General features: G+C 49.0%; 1 protein-coding gene across 2 annotated transcripts in view; it reads left to right on the top strand.

The window, feature by feature from the left end:
* The first annotated feature begins 417 nt into the window (after positions 1 to 417).
* MXI1 (MAX interactor 1, dimerization protein) overlaps positions 418 to 21,032 on the top strand; it is a 57,072-nt gene continuing 36,457 nt past the window's right edge. Inside the window, exons 1-2 of one of the 2 annotated variants that reach the window (XM_050305482.1) lie at positions 418 to 685; positions 11,732 to 11,864. In XM_050305482.1, coding sequence (XP_050161439.1) covers positions 502 to 685; positions 11,732 to 11,864 — 317 coding nt within the window. In that variant the 5' untranslated portion in view covers positions 418 to 501. Of the gene's footprint in view, positions 686 to 10,599; positions 10,937 to 11,731; positions 11,865 to 21,032 lie in introns of those variants that run through there. The other variant, XM_050305483.1, reaches the window with a different exon arrangement.

Raw genomic sequence — 21,032 nt, 5'->3', positions numbered from 1 at the left:
TGTCACCCTGGGTTCTCCCGCGGGGACAGACCCTCGGGCAGTGGCGGGAGGTGACACGGGGTGACAACAGGCCTGCCTGTGCCTCTGTGTCCCGGGTGCGGGCGCAGCCGGACCCCCCCAGCTCCCCCGCTACACCGACACCACTAGTGATACCCGGGGGCGCGGGGCCACCTTCGCCGGCGCCCCTTTCCAGGGGGTCGCTCGGGGCTGCGGGGCTGCAAGACATCCCGGACTGCTGCGGGACGACCCCGCGCTCCCCCCAGCGCCGGTCCCAGCCCGGCCCGGCCCCGCGGCCGCCCCCCCGCGCCGGGCGCGGCGCAGCCGGCGGCGCTCGCACTCCGCAGGCGCGGCCGGGCCGGGCCGCCCGCCGGGGCGCGGGGGGCGGGACGGCGGCGGCTCGTGGGGCGACACAGCGGCGGCAGCGCTGGGACCGCGGCGGCCGCCGGGCTCGCCGGCACACGGGCGGGTGGACGGACGGACGGACGGGGAGGCGGCGGGGCGATGGGCAAGCGCGGCCGGCCGCGGAGGGAGCCGCGGGGCGAGGGGGCGGCCGGCGGGGCCCGGTGCCCCCTCGGGGACATCTGCAACACGAGCCCCGCGGCGGGCATGGACACCTTCCTCTACAACGTTCAGGTGCTGCTGGAGGCCGCCAGCTACCTGGAGCGGATCGAGAAGGAGAATAAAAGTAAGTGCGGTGCGGGCTGGCGGCCGTGACCGCGGCGCTAGAGCGGGGGGAGTCAGTCAAGGGGGAGGAAAAATAATAACCCAAACTTTGGGCTGGCTGCAGGGGCCAGGGGTGCAGTGACAAAGCGCCGGCCTGCACCCCCCGCGGCAGGGACGTGCGTGCGACCCCCGCCGTCACTGGGGACACGGGCCCCGGGGGGAAAGTTTGGGATGGGGAGCGGAGCGGGACGGCGCGGGGGTGGGGGAGGAGGCACATCTCCGCTTCTCGGGGAGAGCGGGTTCGGCGGGGGCACCGAGAGGGGCCGGGGGGGCGACGGCCCCCGCGCGGACACGGGGCCGGTGGCGGAGCCGGAGCGGCGGGGGAGGAGGCGATGACACGTCCCCGCTCCCCCCGCCGGGGCATGGGCAGAGTCACGTAGGCAAGTGGCAGCGCTCGCCAGGTAGCCGGCGGGGAGGGGAGGGCAGGGCACAGCAGTGCAGGGCAGGGCGAGCGCCCGGTGCGGGGCGGTGGCCAGCGGCGCCGCTAGCCTCCCGCTCCGCGAGCGCGGAGGGGTGCTGCGCGTAGCCTGCGGCTTTTCCCCTGCGGAGCGGGCTCCCCGAGCGGGGCCGCGGGCTGCTGGGGACGGCGGCACCGCGGGCAACAAGGGCATTACGAACAAAGGGGCGGCCGTGTCCCGCGGCGGAGCGGAGCGGTGCGCGGAGCCCGGCGGAGCGCTCAGCCCGCACTGCCCGCACACCCGCGGCGCACGCCCCGCCCCCGCGGGCGGACACATGGCTCGCACATGGAGCCAGCGCGCCGCGCTCATTGGCTGCCGCCGCACCGGGGGCGGGGCCGAGCGGCCCGCGCGGCCAATGAGCGGCGCCGGGGTCCCCCGTGTGACGTCACGCGTTGCCGAGCGGAGCGGGGCCGTGCGGGGGGGCGCGCGGCCGGTGCGGGGTTGGGGGGGTGGGGGGGGCTGGGCCCGGGGGTGGCACATGTGGAACCACCGGGAACCCCGGGCTCCGGTCCGCCACCGCCGGCCTGCCCCTTGTTTTCCTCGGGATTCTCTGTTATTCTTTGTTTTAGGCTTTATTTTGATTTTTTTTTCAAATTTTCTACTTTTTTTTCCACATTTTCTACTTATTTTTTTTTCACTCTTTGATTTTTCCTCTCTCCTCCCCAGTTTTATTTTTTTAGGTTTGTTGGGGGGTTTTTTTCCCCCCTTTTTTTTTTCCTCCTCTCCGTGGAGCGTGTGCTGCGTTTTCTTTTCCGTTTAACTTTACAAAGGGATCAGCGTGTCCCTCACCGCGCGTCTCCATCGCTCCATCACCCTCCCCTCGCCGCTCATCCCCTATGGCAGCTATAGGTCCCATGCAGGTGGCGATATAGGGTGCCCTTGTTCTGCGGGAGCAGCTGCGTGCACGCAGGCTTCCAGAGAAAGGGATCCCACTGCGGAGAAGCTGCTCTGCCGCTAAAGCTGCAGCCGAAAGCTCTTGTTCCTTGCTCGCCCGGAACAAATCCAGGCTGCTTTTTTCTGTTTTTGAAAGTTGAATTATTATCGGTGTAGGATTTTTTTTTCCTCATGTGCTCATTATTGTTTCGTAGTGAATCTGCAAAGCCAAGTGTCTGAGGAGCTGAGCTGCACCGTGGCCAGCGGCTGCGAGCAGGGAAATGACAGGAGACACCAGCCAGAATTGGGTTTGCATGTGAAAACAGCAGCACCCCTGGTTTGGAAATCGAGTGTGAGACCGCTGGTTTGGGTTTGTTGTTTTTCTCTTGTTGTGAAGAGGGACTGTCAAAACCATGGGGGGTTTTTCAGTGGAGGGGAGGATAGAATTTTTCTTGCTGTTGAGATGGGTAGTATCTGATCTTTTATATGTTCCATTTAAAAAATGCATCATATTATGCGGTTCCTTGTTTGGAACTGGAAAATGAGAAGGACAGCAGGATACAGCATTTTTTATTGCCAGATTTTGAAAAGAGGTGTTTGCATCCAAACAACTTCATTCCTGAGCACTTGTTTTCACCGAAGCTTTCACTAGTAATCATTGTGGTCATAATACTGAAAATCATTGTTTTTATTAGGCAATTCTGCAAAACCTTTCAATATTTTAATTTGCAATCAGGACATTTTAGATTGAAAAAGTCCCATTTAACCGAAGGTTCAGCTATTGAACGTGCTGTTCAGAACGTGACCGTCATAAACCAGGCAGCTTTTACGTGTTGCTCCCAAACAAAGAAAAATGCTGCTGGGATTGGAAAACAATCTCTGAGCGTTACTGGCCCTGTCTAAACTAAGGAACAGCTGCAGAAGCAGGAGGGTTGTATCCTAATGTATATACATTGCCTTGCTGGGAAGAGATTTGCATGCGGAGCTCAGGTTATTGCACCAAGAGAATGCTGTGCCCTTTCATCTGCCAGCGCAGGAGTGATTGCTCAGTGCACCCCGTTCTGGCAGCCTGGCAGAGACCTTGGCAATGGCTGGTCACTCCTCATTATAGCCTCTGCCCTAGCAATTAGCAATAACAGAGGAGACCAGCTCAAAAAAGTTTGGTGATGGAGACTGCCAAACTCGGTCGCAGTCAGAGTTGGTGCTCACCTGCTTCCTGCAGGATGCCCAGGTCATTTGACCACGGTGTTACGCAGGGCTGTAATGAGCTATTTTGGTGTTACTCCCATCAGGAAGGTGGCTGAGTCACAGCCCTGTTGTGCCAGGTGCTGTACACGCAGGGGAGTGACAGTGCCCTGCCCCAAGGAAACTCAGTCTTAAAAAAATAGAGGTGACAGGTAGATGTTTGTCTCCTCCTGGCCAGGATGGGTGAGCTGGGTAAAGCACCAAGATGCTGGTTGGGATCAGCATCACAGATGTATAGAAGCTGAAGGGCTTTGGTAGCCAAAGGAAGGAACTTTAGGAAGGATTGTTATGATTGGGTGAGCTCAAGTGGTTTTCCTTGTAATTATATAGTTTCTGTGTCCTCATTTGTTCTTCCAGGGCTTTGCTGGCTGTGCCAGGTTATTCACCCTTTCAAGACACTGTTCCTAGCAAAAGTGGATGCTCTTTCATAGAGGGGTCTCCTGAGAGGAAGACACAACCTTCTCTCTTCTGGATCCAAACTCTTGGGTATCCCAGAGTGTGCATACCACACCTTCTGGTGGTAGAGGAGCTTTTCAGCCCTTTTTAGCCCCCCAAAACACACCACTTTCTCACCCCTGCTTGCAGGTCAGTAGTGCAAGGCAGGCAGCAGAGATTTTCATGTCTAGGGCAAGACTTTCAGATAAGACAGGAATTTCCTGCCAGCTTGATGTCCAGGGAGAAATAAAGAGATGATTATGATTATTTTTTTTACATTTATAGGTTCCATGTCCCATCATCGTGGTTGTGAATAGTAGCAGAGGGGCCATGGGTTGTCTGGATGGTGTGGAAACAGAACTGCCAGGCAGAGAGCCGTGGAGCAGGGTGGGATGTACTGTCAGGGCTAAGGCAGGGGAGGCTGTGCTTCAGGAGTGGCCTTTCAGCACCAGCAGTGAAACAACCCTTCTGGTGGCTTACCTTTTTAAAAAATTGGAATGAAAATTACTTGTATTACAGTATGGTGATAGGGAATATCAGACTCCTTGGAAAAACTGGAGTATTTTACCTACTGAAATATAACTGAAGTATTTTTCCACTTGAGCCTTTGGAAATGAGTAACAGTGCTGCCTGCCTGCTTGCTGCAGTTCTCATGGCGAGACCACAAAGCCCAATCCCAACACACCTTGCCAGCTGACATGTATGGGTTTCCAAATGACCTGTTTCTAGAAATTTAAGCTTGGTATCTGAGGAATAGAAACGTCACATGAAAAAAATTCCAGTAGCTGTTTTCAGAAATGAAAGTTGTGCTCAGGGCAGCTCTGTTGGTGTATCTGTAACCTCTGCAAATGCTACTTTCATGAATAAGCATGGCTGGAAATGTAGCAGCTGAAATGCTGGAATTTGGAAGATGTTTTTAGAGGGATCTGGCGTAAACTCAGCTGAAGTTTAGTATGTGCCAAGCCAGCCCTCTGTGTGTGTGGAGTCACGTTTTTGTCAATAGGAGTTGCGTAAACATGTGATGAATCCTTCGGATGTGATGACTTATCTGTAATAGACATGGTGTGTAATACATACTGATCTCACTACAGATATAGACCTGTATATCCTCTTCCAAAAGCATGAAGGCAATCAACTCACTGTAACAGGGGTGACAAGTTCACAAGTCTAATAGAGATGTGCACGCGTGGGACAGTAGACTTGGGGCTCTCACAAGAGACAGCTAGATCTGCTTCAAGTGCTGGCTATGTTTATTGATCTTCTGACCGGGAATAACAAATGGGTGACCTTAGATTTGTCTTTTGCTCCTGAATAATTCTCTCTAAAGGAGAGGAAAAGTGAACCTCGAGGGTGAGTCAACAGAGTCTTCATCGTGTGGCTTCTTCCATTGTTTATGTGCTGTTTAGGGTCTTTTTCTGACAAGCCAAAGAAATATCAGAAACCTCTAATTAGTGGAGGGCAGAAGAAGCTGAGACTGCCTTTGGTCTGTGTGCAGAGCTCCCATTGAATTAATGAGAGCTGAACACGTGGCTCAAGGTCAGTGTAGATGGTCTTGGATCTCACAGTGATGTGATATATGGAGCACTACAGGCCCCCTTTATTTATATATTTTTCATCCAGCTCACAATAAACCCCTTTCATTCCTCCTGGTTCATGACCTGGCCACAGTGATTCATGTTTTAGCCACTTCCAGGTTGGGTTATTTTGACTCAGGCTGTTTGGACCTCAGCTTAAAATTCAGAAGGAAGCCACAGCAGGAGAAATGATAGGGCAGAGGTAAAACCATGGGACTGTGCCAGAAGTGCTGCTGAGAACTGATCATATCCCGTGTCAGCAGAGCATCCTGAGAGCCAGCAGAGAAGCACCTTCTGCCACTGGCTGAAGAACCCTACCTTCTTATTTAGCTAAAGGACCCCATCCTGTGTATGATTTTTTTTTTTTCTTATGGAAAGTCCTCTTAATTTTGCAGCTGGATCAGTTAAGTGACCGAATCAAGTCACAGAGTGAGTCACTGACTCAATATAAATTGGGGCACAGCACAGGCCTGAAAACAGCAGCACGTCTCCTGGAGAGAAGGAGCAAGTAGCCCAAAGAGCCAGTAGACCTGTGGCTTTTACTTTATTGATTGGCAGAGCTTGATCTTTGAATCTGAGTGAGAAATACCGCATGCGCTTTATTCCTCTCCAAACTCTAGAATATCCAGGTGGTTTGGTTCTGAGCAATGTCTGTCCTCACTGGTGGATGGGTTCCAGATACCAGTGGGAGTGCTGAAAGGGATTATCTGATGCCTTGTGAAAGAAGGAAGCTCCCGGATGAGAAATGAGGCCACATCCTATAGGCAGTGTGGGGCCATTAGTGAAGGTATTGCAAGCCTTGGAAGGGTGTTGAGTAGGTGGGACTTGGGATGTTCTCCAGTCTTCTGCTGCAAGTCCTCTGATGCTGAGCCATTATAGTCATGAGTATAAGAATAAAGACTCGTTTGTTAACACTGTGTGCTGATAGGTGGGATATTCAGATGCTGTTCCCCTCACTAGAGAAACAGGAGTTTTATGGATCCCCAGAAATTTGGGGAATCAGTGAATCTTCGCACTGCTTTGAGAGCACCAGAAAATGGATTCTGATGGGGATTTCTGTTCATGCCTTGATTGCAGGAGTTTTACGTTTCAAGGCTTTGAAAACAATATTAAGGGCTTGCAGGGTTTTTGTGAAGGTGGGCAAAGGAAGCTCTTGTGACTGTTGCCATCTTTATGTTGTTCCCAGAGGGTGCAAAGAGTTGGGGATAGGAGGATTTTAGCAAAAGCCAACAAAGGGATGAAAAACAAGGCAGTTCAGCCAAAGGGATTGCCCTTATTGAAAATAACTTCCAAAGCAGAGCATTGTGTCATTTCTAAGCTTTGTGTTCAAAGCAGAGGGTTGGGCATCTTGATTCGTGAGACGTGTTCCTGTTCTACCTCTGGCTTAGGGTGTGTCTTCATATGAGCAATTATGCTGCTTATACCTCAGTTTCCCTTCCTGCAGAGTGGAAAGAAAATAGCTAAAATCATTTCAGTTTTGAGAAGGCTAAAACATTGCTTTCTGGAAAGCTCTTAGAAAATTTCCCTGATGGAAGATGTTAGTTTAATGCAAGTGATGATGATGTTGGTAAAAAACAGATCACATCTGTTGTACTTGATGAAAATAGTACAGCAGCATTTCAGATGTAAATATTAATTGATTTCTGCACTGCAGATTTCTTCTTGGATATTTAAATTATTGCTAAGGAGGAGGGAAAGGCTATCAGGGAGATTAACAAATCCATTATTAAGGATGGAAATGGAGGGTTGCCGAAGTGCCATTTAATAAAATGTAAAAAGCCCCTTTCTAAAGGGCGAAGCAGCAGAACACACAATGAAAGTGAATCACAGCTGCCAGAAGGGATGCCAAGCAGCAAGCACTTATAATCAGAAAACTGTACTTACAGATCATTCGGAGCCACTAAATTAAATGATCTCATTCTCCCCTAAAATACTCTTCCCTTAGCCCCTCCCTCTTGTTGCCTGTGGATTGCTCAACCACATTTAAAATCTGACTTTGGGGGCTTTTTGGTCAGCAGTTGAATAGCATTGGGCCTCTTCGTGCTATTCACTTTCCACCCACTTTTGTTTCTGTCACATACAACTCTGGCATTTTGCAGGCTGACCTGCCCACACGAGCACTTGGGATGGCAACTGAAAGATTTTGCAGATCTGCTGTGGCTCCACAGCTGGCTTGCCTCCTCTTTAGGGCTCTTTCTTTGGGAAGATGTCCCACAGTTTATTCTCAAATTTGTCTTTGTTTCATACTTTTTTTTTTTCTAATTGGATGTTGTTTACTTCAGAAACAAAGACTTGGAAGCTGAGCTGAAGTGTAAATGCAAGAGCTGATCCTACATCATTTCACACAGAACTGATCCTGCTCTTGCTTCATTTCAGAGCTGTTTTAATTCACCATGTATATCGGGGTCCCCCTCCTTCACACTCTGTTATTTTGTATATAGAACTTCACCAGGCTGACAGTTGGATATGCTCCTAACCTGCCCCTACATTTTCCAGCCATGGCTTTCCCCATGTAATCCCTAGAGTGGCACTACATATCTCCGAATGTGCCATTAGGAAAGCTAGTGGCAGTGGATGCTGGCAACAACCTGTTTTGCAGTGATTGTGGGGCTTCATCATGAGTTTGGGGGTTGGAATTGTGGGGTTTGTTTTTGTGGGTTTTTTTTAAATATTTAGTATTGCTAATCCTGAGAGGCAAATGTCTCTGTGGTTTGGAAAGCAGGTTAGAGGCAGCACAGTTAGAGCCCAGAAATGCTCTTGTGTTAACTTCACTGTTGCAGAGAGGTCTGTGCACCTGTGTCCTTTTCGACAGTCCAAGATGATATAAGGAGTCCCAGAGACTGCTCAAATTTGGAATTTTCCTTGTGCTTTTAACAATCTGCTCTATGGGCAGGTTCCAGTGTAGAAACAAGAGGTGGGGAGAGTACTTCCTTCCCCGAGTTCTGCCCCAGACAAAAAGCAGTCTTTACACGTGCTGTGGTCTGGCTGGGTATAGGTACGTGAGTGGAGGCTGGGGCTGGGAGTCCGAGTGAGGGCTGGGACTGGCTTTCCCACAGAGCAGAAGATGGAGGTATGTCCCTGGAGGTGTCCCAGCTTCCTGTATTCTTCAACTATCCCATCTCAAGAGAAACAAAACAAACCAACCCCTAGAGACTTAGAGATGAAAAGGCCTGTGTAAGGACTGAATAGTGGTATTATTTTTACCTCCATCAGCTGCACGCCTGCAGTTTTCTGAGGAAACCTCAGAAATGGTGAATCAGCGAAATGCGTTTAAAGAAAAGTTAGCTACCCTGAATCCACTTTTTTCAGGCCTTCTCAAGTTGAATGCTACCAACTCTTGCAACTTCATCACGAGTCTCCTGATACTTTGTGCTCTGCCTAAAGCCCTTGCACACACCATTAATTGAGAATCTCTTCTTTTCTGGGTTTTTTTTCAAGGTACTTCTCCATCTCCCATTCTGATGAGAAATGCTTGCAAATGTAATCAGTCATGGCCTAAAGGTTCAGGCCTTTAGAGGGTTTCTCAGTTTGAAATTCAGATTTTTACTATGAATGTTCTGATTCTAATTTTGAATGCTCTCTGATCATGTCCTTTTTGAGTAAGACAAATATTTTAGAGACTGGTATCATACAATTAAATGTTAACAGGTTTTTAAACGCCATTTCAGCTAATGTTGAAGTTGGTAAAATTCAGTCACAGAAGTGATCCAAAGATTTGTCCCTCTATGAAAATCAGGATGTAAATACATTATTAAAATGCTGAAAAGATTGATCATACTGGCATGTGTAAGTGTGACAAAATTCATTAAAATGTTGAGATGGTCACTGCTGTTACTTGTTAATGTGCTGCTTCAGGTAGGGTGAGATTGCTGTCTGTGGTGTTGCTTCTGTATGCTCTCAAAGGGCCGTGTTCACACTGAAAAATGGGTCTTGCTCCTCAGCCTCCCATCAGAAACACTGTTTCAGCCACTCCAGGTGGGAATTCCCTGAGCCTGACACCTTATCTGTAGTTACATCTCCACAGGTGAGATGTGGAAGGCTCCCACCCTGCGGCTGCAGTTTTACCTTTTGTAGCCTCTCTGCTTCATCCTTGCCATTGGCAGTTCCACGTGTGGAAAGCCTGGGTGTTTGTACAGAGAGGAATGAAGTGGCTGCTGAAGTCCTGCACTCTAGGCGATTGCTGCCTTGCCCCCAGTGTGTTGGTGGAGTGTGAAGCTCTGGCCTGGGGGCTGCTGTGATGTGCCAGTGGCTGCTGCCCACTGGTGGCTTCCCCAGCTGGTGGTGGCCCAGGAGGAAGCCACCATTTACAGCTGGGTATATGGATTGGGAGTCGTGCGCTGCTGGTACACTGGGGACTGCAAGTTGGCAGCGAGGAAGGGAGGGAGGACAGGGCAAACGACCCCCTCCTCAGCGCCTGGGTGGGCACGGAGCCATCACCTGGAGTGCTGTGTCCATTTCTGGGCTCCTCAATACAAGAGAGACATGGAGCTCCTGGAGCAGCTTCAGCAAAGGGCTACAAAGTTGATCAAGGGCCTGGAGAATCTCTCTTATGAGGCAGGGCTGAGGGAGCTGGGCCTGTTCAGCCTTGAGAAGAGATGATTGAAATGGGACTTCATCCATGTACATACGGGAGGACGTGAAGAGAATGGAGCTGGGCTCTTCTCCATTGTGCTGAGCAATAGGACAAGAGGGAATGGGCAGAAATTGTTGCACAGGAAGTTCCACCTGAATATGAGGAAGAACTTCTTTACTGTGCAGGTGACTGTGCACTGGAACAGGTTGCCCAGAGAGGTGGTGGAGTCTCCCACACTGGAGATATTTCAGAACCATCTGGACACAATCCTGTGCCACGTGCTGTAGGATAACCCTGCCTGAGCAGGGAGGTTGGACCAGATGCCCCACTGTGGCCCCTTTCCTGACCCATTCTGTGACTCTCTGACCTCAGACCACCCCCACCACCCCTCGGGGTCTGGGTGGGCGCACAGCCCTCACCCCCGGGAGGTGGTTCCTGTGCGCGTCGATGCCCCCGCACGCTCCGCCGGTGCCCGGGTGCTCCCGGGAACTGCATTTCCCAGCCCGCCCCGCTCCGCCCCGCCCGCCGTGAGCGCCGGGCAGAGGTAAACAAAGTGCTGCGCGGCGGCGGGCGGGGCGGCGGCCGCAGGGGCCGGTCCCGCCGCGGGGCTGCCTGGCCGGAGCGGCCCGGGGGGTGGGATCCCGGCAGGGCCCGGGCTGGGGGTAAATCCGGGCTGGCGGCGGGGGCAGCGCCCGGGCGGGCGGTGGGCACGGGGCAGGGATAGGGATAGCGCTCGCCGCGCTGCCGCCTCTGGCGGAGCATCCCGGAGCGGGTCCTTCCTCCGGCATTTCCTCGCGTGTTCCCCCTTGCCACCCCTCGCCCTCCCAGGAGAGCCGTCCCCCCGGCACGGTGTGACGAGGCCCGGGCACTGGGCAGAGACGGCGATCCCCGGCGCCTCCCCGCCGCAGCCGCCCCCGTCTCCATCGGGGGAGCCGGGAGCGTGGGGGCGGAGGGCGGCCCGGGGCGGCGGAGCCCCCCGGCCATGGAGCAGGTCCAGATGATCAACATCCAGCGGCTGCTGGAGGCGGCCGAGTATCTGGAGCGAAGGGAGAGAGGTAATGGGGGGAGGATGGGTGCTGGGTGACAGCCCTCCGTGAGGGGAATGGGGTTGGGGTCAGATCCCCACGGAGTGGGGAGTGTGACCCCGGAGAAGGGATCGGAGCGAGTGTTTTGCTGGTGGAATGCTGGTAAACACCCAACAGGGAAGGGTTGGATGAGGGATAAGGCTGACGGGCGCTCTTGGAGGTGGTGCATGAGGTGGAATGTTTTTGCAGAGTGGGGGAGATTGAGGTGGATGCGATTTCTGGAAAGAAAAGGGGAGATAGGTGTGAAAGTTTTCCACTGGGCAGGAAGACTGGTGGTGGGTGGCTCTGGCTCATCAGAGGCGTGGATGCCACAGTGAAATACACCTGGTTTGCCCGGTTCAGATAGCTTGGGCAGGAGGAGGGAGACAAGGCACTCTCTGTACTGTTATGGGGTTTTTTTTATGTTTTCAGTGCTTGAGTGGCTGTGTCCTTCCTGCAGGTTTGGCCGAGACTTTATACTTGCCTTCCCCCCTTTTCTCCACCTCTCAGTCCACTTCCCTGTGAATATATCATCAGTCATTTCCCTAGGCTGTTGTGCTTAAGGTCCTCCCCAGCTAGGCCAGCGGGTTATTGCTGAGTCCTGCTTGCTGACTTCCTTTTTTTTTCCTTTTCGTTTTGTTTGTTTATATGTTTTTGGAGTTTTGTTTGTTTGCTTTGTTTTTGTTGTTGTTAGATATTTTGGGGGTTTGTTTGTTTGTGTTTTTTCTCTTTTCCTTTTCTTTTTTTTTTTTTTTCTTAATGCCCTGCCTGTTGATTCTCTTGCAGAGTGCGAACATGGCTATGCCTCGACCTTCCCCTCAGTTCCAAGCCCTGGACTACAAGACCCAAAGCCCACGCGGAGGCTGAGCCGGGCAAGGAAACACAGCGGCAGTGGTGGCATTGCAAGTCTGGCCAATAGGTATGAGGTGGGCAGGACAGCACGGGGGGCAAGGCTGGCAGGGAGGAGGAAGCTGGAGAAGAAAGCTGGAGGCACTGGAGAGAAACTTACTCTCTGGGGAAAATGGGAAGAGTCTGAACACAGGAGGATTCAGAGCTGGGACAAGTACAGCATCCATTCTGGATCCATAGTGCTGAGAGCAGAGGGGACACAGGGGAGCTGTGTCTGAAGTGGCACTGCCAGCTGACACTGTGCCAAGGCTCAGATGCTGCAGAGGGAAGGGGGGATAAGGGGATATGTCCGTAGGGTCTAGGGAGGAGGAAGGCAATAGCTATTCCCATTATGTGCAGCTGATGTCTTTCCAACAAAGTCACTGCTTTTAAGGGATAGTGTATGTGCAGCCTGGGTGCTTTGGGATTGTAATGACAGGCATGATTCGAAGCTAGGAAATGTTTTGAAATGGATCCCCTACAACAAATGGGAGAGAGGGAGATGACTGGCTGCTATGTACAACATGTTAAAAATTCAGTTCAGGAAAATGAAGCTGTCTTTCACTGTGCCTTTCAGGGCAGTGGGATTTCCCAGCTTTTGATAGCTTGGTAATTGTAGAGCTCTGTGTTTTTTAAATCTAGAAGAAACAACAGGATTAAGATTACCACTTGGTGCTTTGGTTGGGTCTGCCTCTCCCCTCTCATTCTTTTTACTTTTGTTTGCTCCCTTCTCTAGAATTGTTTAGACCTTGTTGAGACCTTCTGGGATAGAGAAACTTTAGAAACATAAAGTATGCTTTTGAAAAGGCATTTGCAAGCTTGCTTTTGCTGCAGCAAGGCCTGTGCAATCCATAAAATGGTGGCAGGTGGCTCAGGTGATTAAAGCTTTCTTAAGGCCATTGGGAAGGACCTGTAAAGGCCTAAGGGAAAGGTGCCTTTGCTTGCAGTGATTCTGCTTCGACAGCATTTGATAATAAAGGTTGTTTGAAGTGATGTTAGGACACCTTGCTGTGGGGAAGTTTTCTTTATCAGGATCAGCATATCTTGAGCTCTTTGTATGCTGAATGTTTATATTTGCTTCCCTACTTCATCCAGCCTCTCCTGGCTTCAATGTAGTTGTAGCCCTTTACTGTTTATCATGAACCAAAGTCCCCAATCCTGTGACTTTATGTTGGAAAATGGTGGCAAATGCTGAATTGAGGTCTGCATTTTTCCCTCTAGGTTTCCCACATACTATTTTTCCATCCCACACCTCTTTGTCTCAAAGGCCTTTGTCATGGCAACCTGTCCTTCTCCAGAGGAGGACTGGAAGCACATCCCCCTCAGGAACTCCTTAGCACTGAATCCAGCAGCGTGTAGGCTGGAGAGGGATGCAGAGCACTCCCTGTCCCTGGGGCCGGGGTGCTCAGCAGGCCCTGCCAACACAGAGCCCCAGGCACAGGTCTCTTGGGGCAGCTCTGTGCTGACACCAGCCCGTGGGGCCCTCAAGCCTGACAGGCTGAATGTGTTGATGTGGGGGGAAAGGCTACAGAGAAGCAGAAAAGATACTTTCTAGTCTTATTTAAAACCTTCTTTATACAAGCAATACTGAGGCCAGATTGAATCTTTGGAGTGAATGTGTTATCCAGAGTGTTGCCTCCCGTGCTTGTTTCAGCCTCAGGGAGTGACCAGCGTCAGGTCTGCTCCAGGCAGAGACCAGAATGGGTCTTTTGGGGAGCTCAGACCTTACATGCACAGTTGGAAATAGAAGTTTCTTATAGCACAAGTCGTAGCAGCTTGCATGTGCTGCAGGAGATGGCAGGCCTTCCAGATGGCTGAAGTGCTGGAAAGTGACAACTGTGAAGTTTAGGGTGCCTCCAAATTCACTGCAGTGTCTTTTGTGTGATGCTGAGTATAGCATCAGCCTTGCTTAAGGAAGGCTCTGTATCATCCCTTCCTGTTAAAATCAAAGGGGCAATTCAGTAAGTTCTGCCTGGTGAAGTTGAAATGGACTTTGAATTAAATATCAAGTCCTTGATGAGGAACAAAACTTACATTTCATGTGTGGACAAGAGATTTTCTTGGATTGCTTTTGTCTCAAAATGTTTAATTAGTGTAGAGAAATTATGCATTTAGATCTCATGCAGATCTTGTCAGTTAACAGCCTCCTGTAAAAATGTTGCTCAAGCAACCTTGGCAAAGCACTGTTGGTTTCTTTTTTTTTTTTAATTATTTATACATTTTACAAATAGACACGTGTACGTTGTTGCTGGTCTTTATTGAACCAAATAATCCATGATTTTGTGGTGCAGGGTATTTACAGAGCCTAGATGCTCTTTTGATTCATAGTTTAAATCCAAGTATTTCCCTTCAGCATTTGCAGCCCAGACAGAACAGCCATTTCCTCCCAACAGGCTCTGTGCTGTCATGGCACAAACACCCAGAAAGTTCTGAGGAAGGGGCAGCCCAGCTCTGGATGGCAGTGGTGGAGCAAATCTTGTTCTTACAGAACTATGATGGTCTCCCAGTTTCAGCAGAATAGTTCTTTTCCACCCCAAACATGGGTGTGCAGATAAGAGGGGAAAACATTGCTTCATGATTTCTAATTCACATGCTGCATTTTTAAAGAAGGATGTTGTGGCTCAGGTTCTCTTTTCCTTTGCTTGTCGCAGTTGTACAACCAACAGCGTGGAGATTGCTGCAGAAGAGTTCCCCTCTGCAATCCTTGTTATCTACATGTGTGTGTAGTGTTTTGCATGGGCATTTGAAAGTCCTGGTGTTAAATACTATGACTTAAAACCTGCATATATTTAAAAATACAGTTTTGCTTTAGTCAGGGATGTTTAGGTATGGAAAATTACCCACCTGCAGAAAATATGTGGAGAACCAGAGTCATTATGACTTGGCATTCATAATAACAAGGGAAACTTTTCTTAAAAAGAAAAAAAACCTTCTTAACACATAGCTGAAAGCAAAAAAAGCAAGAAAATCAATTAGCCAACCCATATTAAATTAGAATTTAATTTTGCCTCTTTTTTAATTTGCTCTTGACAAAAGATTCTTCTGTTTTTTGGAATGGAATGAAAAATAAGCAGAGATTTGTTACAGCATGTAGTGTCACTTACTTAATGTCATTTTCTTCTGAAGATGTTTCTGGGACTGAAGCTGAGTTCTTAAAACTTGCTAGAGAAGTTAAGTGTGCTGGGAGTACCGTTCTGTGGGTACATTAACTTGAATTCAATGTCACTGGAAACTGCTCTAATAGACCCAATTATTTGAAAAGGTCATTATAGTTAGTTAGGATTAGCCTGGTTTGATATTTATACATTTTGGAAAATAATTGAGAGGACTTTTTAATCAGTTTAAATCATTGTGTCAGCAGGAAATAAAATAAACAGCAGGGATGCTAAATGACTTTTTTTTTAAAAAATACCACCAGTTTAATGAAGTTAAGATTTATAATGAAATCTAAAGTTGTGTTACAATATTAGGTCGTCATTTGTGTTTTGTTTTTATTTAGGCTCTCAGACATGTAGAAAAGCCTGTTATTTTTTGGTCTGATCCTGGGGAAATGCCAAGCACCCTCCCAGCAGCACTAGGAGCCCTCAGCTCTCCCAGGAGGTCCATGTTGTTAAGGGCACTCAAAGAATCTATTGCTCAGTTCCATGGAGGAGGGTTTGATCTCTGTCCAGTTTCTTTTTCCCTTCATTTTCCTCTCTTTCCATTATCCTCCCTTGTGTCTGAGGCCACTTCCCAAGGGCCTTTCAGACATCTACAGTCTGGTAGCAGGTTGCCTGCAGAGCTTGGAGTCAGCAGCTGTAATGAGTATGGTGAGGCAGTTTGGACATGGTGTCTTGAAAATCTGGGTGCCTGGGTTGCTTTACCCTTCTGGGTGTTCTGCTGATGCAGCTCCTCATGTTCTCTGTCGTTGCACTGTCCTCTGCCCCCTTGGAAACTCCCTCCGTGTGCTTCTAGATCTCCTCTCTTGCCTTTGTGCTGAACCTTCTCTGTTGCCCTCCACTCTCATATCCTTTGAAACTGTCTTTTGAGGGCAGATGTGGGGGCTGCACCATTGAAACCCTCAGGTGTTCTCGGCTTTAACCTTAATTTGCTCGGAGTGTCCCTGCACAAGGAGTGGGGGGCAGGTGGGTGGGTGTGCATTAGGTACCTCGTGTGCCTTAAGGCAGTGGCTTCATGCAGCACAGGTTCACAAACTGAAGCACAGGTTCACAGAAGCTGAAAGGATGTGGCATGTGTAGCTGCAAGTCAGCCTTGGCTGTCTGGTGCACAAGAAAGCCTGATTTACCACAACAGCAGTGCTGTGCAGCTGTACCTCGCTGTGCAGGGGAGGAGTGGGGGGGTTGTTGAACACTGCACAGTTTTAATGTATTATATTTCTTCTGTCAAAGGAGGTTCCCTCCCTCCTCCCCCTGCCCCCTCATTGTGCTGCTGACTGAGTACCTGGCAATTTTCAGTCCTTCCTACAGCCTCTGGAGTTAGGACAGTGCTGTAATTATGATTTTACTGGGGGAGAGGGTGTCCAGGTGGCTGAGTGGTTTGCCTGTCTCGTGTAAGAAATTCTAGAAAGAGCAAAATGCTGTGTCAGCTTGTCTTGGTCTAATTTCCTGCACAAAGCCCCTACCCCTTTCTTCACATCCCAGAGAACTGGTCTCTGAGACTTTTTGTTGACAGCTTTACTGCCTCCTAGGCTCTATCAGTTGTTACGTGTTTCTGATTGTTTATTTGCTTGTGAGTTGTTTGGTTTAGGGGATTTTTTTAATCATCTCGAACTGGATCACACCTTACTCCACAGCTAGTGGGAGCTGAGTTTTGACTGGCTGTGTGTAGGTGGGTTAGAATCTGGCCCTTGTGTAATATGGTGGAGAGAGAGGCTGCTTTCTGCCTCAAGCCTTGTAGTGCCAGGGAGCTCTATTCATGGCTCAGGACTTGGCTTTGCTTCATAGAGTACAAATCCACACGTGTAAAACAGAGAATGGATGAGAGTTGCTGTGCTGTGTTTTGAGTTATGCTTCACTTTGATAATGTACAGTGTCATTACTTAATGTACATTACATTACATAATGTACAGTACTGATCTGGAATCATGCAGCTGTTGAAATTTTCTCTAGAAATTCTTGGAGACAGGGTCTTGCCTCCCTTGTAGAGAGTATACATGAGCATGCTGGTTAATTTTTCAGGAGAAAAAAACTGAACAAGTCTGAACTGTTAAGGATTGTTCCTCTGTTAGAGGTGTTGAGGGGGACTGGCCAGCAGTGTTGAGTATAGTTAGATATGTGCATGACTTCTTTTTGGGAAAACATAATGACAGTTATAAGTGTTAGACTGGGAAACTGGATTGCTGGTATGTGCACGAGAGCCAAATCATCCCATGTTCAAATCCCACCATCTTGGCAGGTTGGTATTGGCATACAGGTGGTCAGAGCAGGCTGGCAGGTAGGATTGTTCTTGGATAACTCTGTTTGGCCTCAGCACATCCCATCTGCCCGTTAGTTGTAATTTGCCCCAGTGCAATCTGCAGGTGTAGACAAGCAAGCCCTGGTGATGCTGGGGTTTCTGAACCTGCTGGCACTACACTGTGCCTCTCCTTGTCTCTACTGTTCTATATCAGAAACTGAGATCATGCCACAATTTGGGAAATAAAAAAAATACCCCATGGAGGTGAGCTTTTGTATGCAGTGTCTTCTCAGTGATGCTTGGCTTTGCAGTACAATTGGCAGGTTATCAGGGAAAACGCATAAAGTGAGGGTGAACCCTGCAAATGGCATGAGAAGCATAAACCCCACTCCCTGGTGAGGAATGAGGCCTCCCAGAGTGCTAGAGCTGACGTACCAGTTTCCATGGGGGAACCCACTGTGTTCCTCTTTGTCACCCTGTTTATTTTACAGCCCTCCAAGGGAGATGATCCTGCAGAGCTGCAGTTCCTGTTTTCCTTTGTGTGTTAGTAATACAGCCATGCACTGGGAGATCTGTGTGGCAGGGAGTCTGTGCTAAACTCATGATTCTGGGCTGAATTTATACTTCGATACCTTTAGTAGGTGTAGAATGTCATTTGTGGTCTTTTTAGACTACTCAAGTTGTGCAAAGAGGCCTTTGTGTAAACTCGAAGTAGGCCCAGCTCTTGGTGTTACCTGCAGCTCAGCTGTAATACACTGCTGCAGCAGCTCTCTGCTCTGAAGTGACACTGTCTGTGGCTGAGGACTCATGGTCCCTTTGTCCTCCCAGACCTGGGGGAATCCTTACAGGAGTGTGCTGTTTTGCAGCAGTGGGACTGTTAGTCAGGGCTCATGCTGTTGGTATTGCAGCACTGTGCCCAGGTGCAGCAGCTGCCGTGGGCTGATTTCCATCACTGATCACAGCGCTCCTGTGATGACAAGGAACTTCAGATTTTGGCTCATAAGGTCTTTTGAAATGCGAAGGTTGTTAGCCTCAGCTCCTAGAGAAATTTGAGGTGGTAGGAAGGATATTTGGGCCAAATCTGTTCCTCTCATTTTCTCTTCCCATTATGTTCAGTGTACTGGCAATTCTCTGGTTTAATTAGTATTCCTGTCAGGTGTTTTGGGTTTTTCCCCTCTTGCTGCATTTGTACTCTTTTTATATCTTCTCTGTGTAATGCCTCATCCATAACACATGCAGGGATTTATCCTTCATGGTTTTGTTTAACCTGACCTGGTCCTTTGCTAGGCAGTGAATTGGTTGTCACCTGTAGTGTTGTTTCCATCTGCTCCCCTGTTTGTAGGTAAGACTGACTTTCCTTTCTCCCTCCTGATTGAGCTTTCAAATCCATTTCTCTTTCTGACCCAAACAGACCAGTCAATGTCCTGCTGCTGAGTTAATTGTCTTGCTTGTTGGAGTTCCTGCTGTTCATCATCTCCTGATCCCCCCTAACAAACTTCTGCCCGAATTCAAAGACTGGCTGCTATTTGTTCTCCTCTTGAGAGTGTTGGCTTCTACTCCCTACCTCCTTTGAACCAACAAAGATAGGATTTGTTTTTGTTGACTTATTTTGGGCTCTCTTGATCAGAGGTTATGGTTCTCTGGGGCTGTGCACTTGGCTGGCCTTTGCCTGGATCTCTTCTCTATGAGACACTGCCTTGTTGATCGGCTCAGAGGGAACAGGCCTGCTTTTTCCATCCTGCTGGATATATTCCCATCTCCCTTTTCTGTGCTCCCTACTGTACTTTCATTCTTTTCATTCTGTGATATAAAAGTGATTTCACTTCAGTTCTATTGCTTTATGAATCCAGTTTGAAGTAGCCTAGATGATTTCCAACATCGTTTTAATTACTTGTTTATGCTTTGCTGCTTGCTCTATGACGAGCAGACATGTGGACTGAGAGCAGTTCTTTTGCCTCAGTTTTGATTAAAGTTCCTCTGCATAAAATAGTTGATTGTTTTCTGAAGGCTTCTCATTTGTCTCCTTCTGTCTGTTACACCATCAATAAGGGAGAAGTTTTGGGAAGGGACAGAGGACATTAGAATTGCTGTTGGGACTGTTACTCCAGTGGTCATTGTCCAGGTGCTCGGGCAGCCGTAAGGAATGTGTAGGCATGGTAAGGTAACATGGCTCCAGTTCTGGTTTGCCTCTAACAGGCTGCAAACTGCAGCAATTCATGAACTGCTTCACAAGTAGCTTGGCCATCTGGGAACTGTGGGAAGTAGCCACCTCACTGCCTTCATATTAGTTACTGCTACTCGTGAGCCAGAACTGTGAGAACAGGAGAAATTTGGGCTCTTCCATTTTCCTCAGCCTTCCTTTTTCATGGATCTCCTAGGTGCATGTCCCTGTTGACAGAATACAACCCCAGACATCAGGCATTTGGATTCTCTTCCTGCTTTTCTTACAGTCTGTGTAAGTCTTCGTGCCTCAGTTTCCCTAGTACAGTGTGTAGCTAACAGTAGTGCTGATGTATTTTCATGGTTTTCAGTGTATTTCCTCTGCCTTCATCTCCAGACACAGTGTTGCAGCAGTATAGCTGTAACATGAGAGATAACTAATAAGTCTAAATAGAAGTGAAGAAAGTCTGGCCTGGCCCAGAGCCATACAAATGCCATCAGTTTCTTTTCAAACAAAGTGTGTTTCAGTCAGGTGGTGTTTACTCAAAAAGCCTCATTTTCCCCAGTGCATCTGAAGGCAGTTTCTTTAGGAAAGAAGGTGTGTGTTGCAGAGAAGTACATGCTCCCCAAACAGACTGCTGCACTGCAGAGGGCATTGCTAAGGCTATTTCTGGAAATGACCACCTTCCTCAAAAGGGTAATGTTATGTGTGGGAAGAAGCATGGTACAGGGCAAAGGGCTGGCATGCTGGGTCCTTGGATCGTTTCCTGAGTCTGCTGCTGTAAGGCTGCGAGATCTGGGCACGTCAGATGACCTACATGGGTCCTACCATCTGTACATTATATGGTTCCCACCATCTGTACGTTGGGGTAATGTGCACACTTTTCTAATCCTGTTTTCAGGAAGCAGAATAGATGTTTTGGAGTTTGTGACTGTTTGAAAGAAGATGAGGCTTAGGATCCTAAGTTTTCCAGGTAGAGTTGAAAATTGTGTCCCGTGTCTTTATTCTCTTTCTGTGAACCACTGAGATCTCTCTGCCAGGTTCTGGTGTGGCCATGGCACAGACTGAGTCCCTGACCATGCAGTGAGACTCATGGAGCCTGCTGGGAGACCACATGGAGCTTTCTGCGGTGTCAGACCTTACCCTGCTTTGTAATACCCTTGAATAATGGACAGCAAAAATTTTGTTAGCAGAGATATTAAGGTGTTGGCAGAGGATGGATGAAGCGAATGCTTTGTCCTATGTCAGTAACCCATTTTGCTTTGAATGATCTGTTTATGATGACTGTGTCGGGAGATTGTCCTTCCCACTTGGGAGAGGCCTGGGGGACAATGCATACCTGACATTAGTGTGAGGAAGTGTCTGTATTTTGCTGTCCTCATTCTGTGTCATGCTCTTCCATGTTCATGGGGAAGCACTGGAGGTGCCATGGTGAAGTCACCTGATATTTCTCCTCACCAGGCCATGAAATACATGGTTTGGTCAATGCATTAAAAAAAAAAAAAAGTCAAGAATCCATCTACAAGAACCTCAAACTCCCTTGCATCATGAGTTACAGACGGGACATATGCCTTAGTGAAGGCAAAGATTATACTTTCTGCTGACCTGTGAGGATCTACCTGAATTTGTCCAAGTTCTAAATTG

Source organism: Myiozetetes cayanensis, unplaced genomic scaffold (genome assembly GCF_022539395.1).
Source record: "Myiozetetes cayanensis isolate MyiCay16 unplaced genomic scaffold, myiCay2020 scf10, whole genome shotgun sequence".
Classification (NCBI taxonomy): Eukaryota; Metazoa; Chordata; class Aves; order Passeriformes; family Tyrannidae; genus Myiozetetes; species Myiozetetes cayanensis.
Note: the sequence above shows the minus strand (reverse complement) of the source record. Positions and strands in the feature narration are given on the sequence as shown.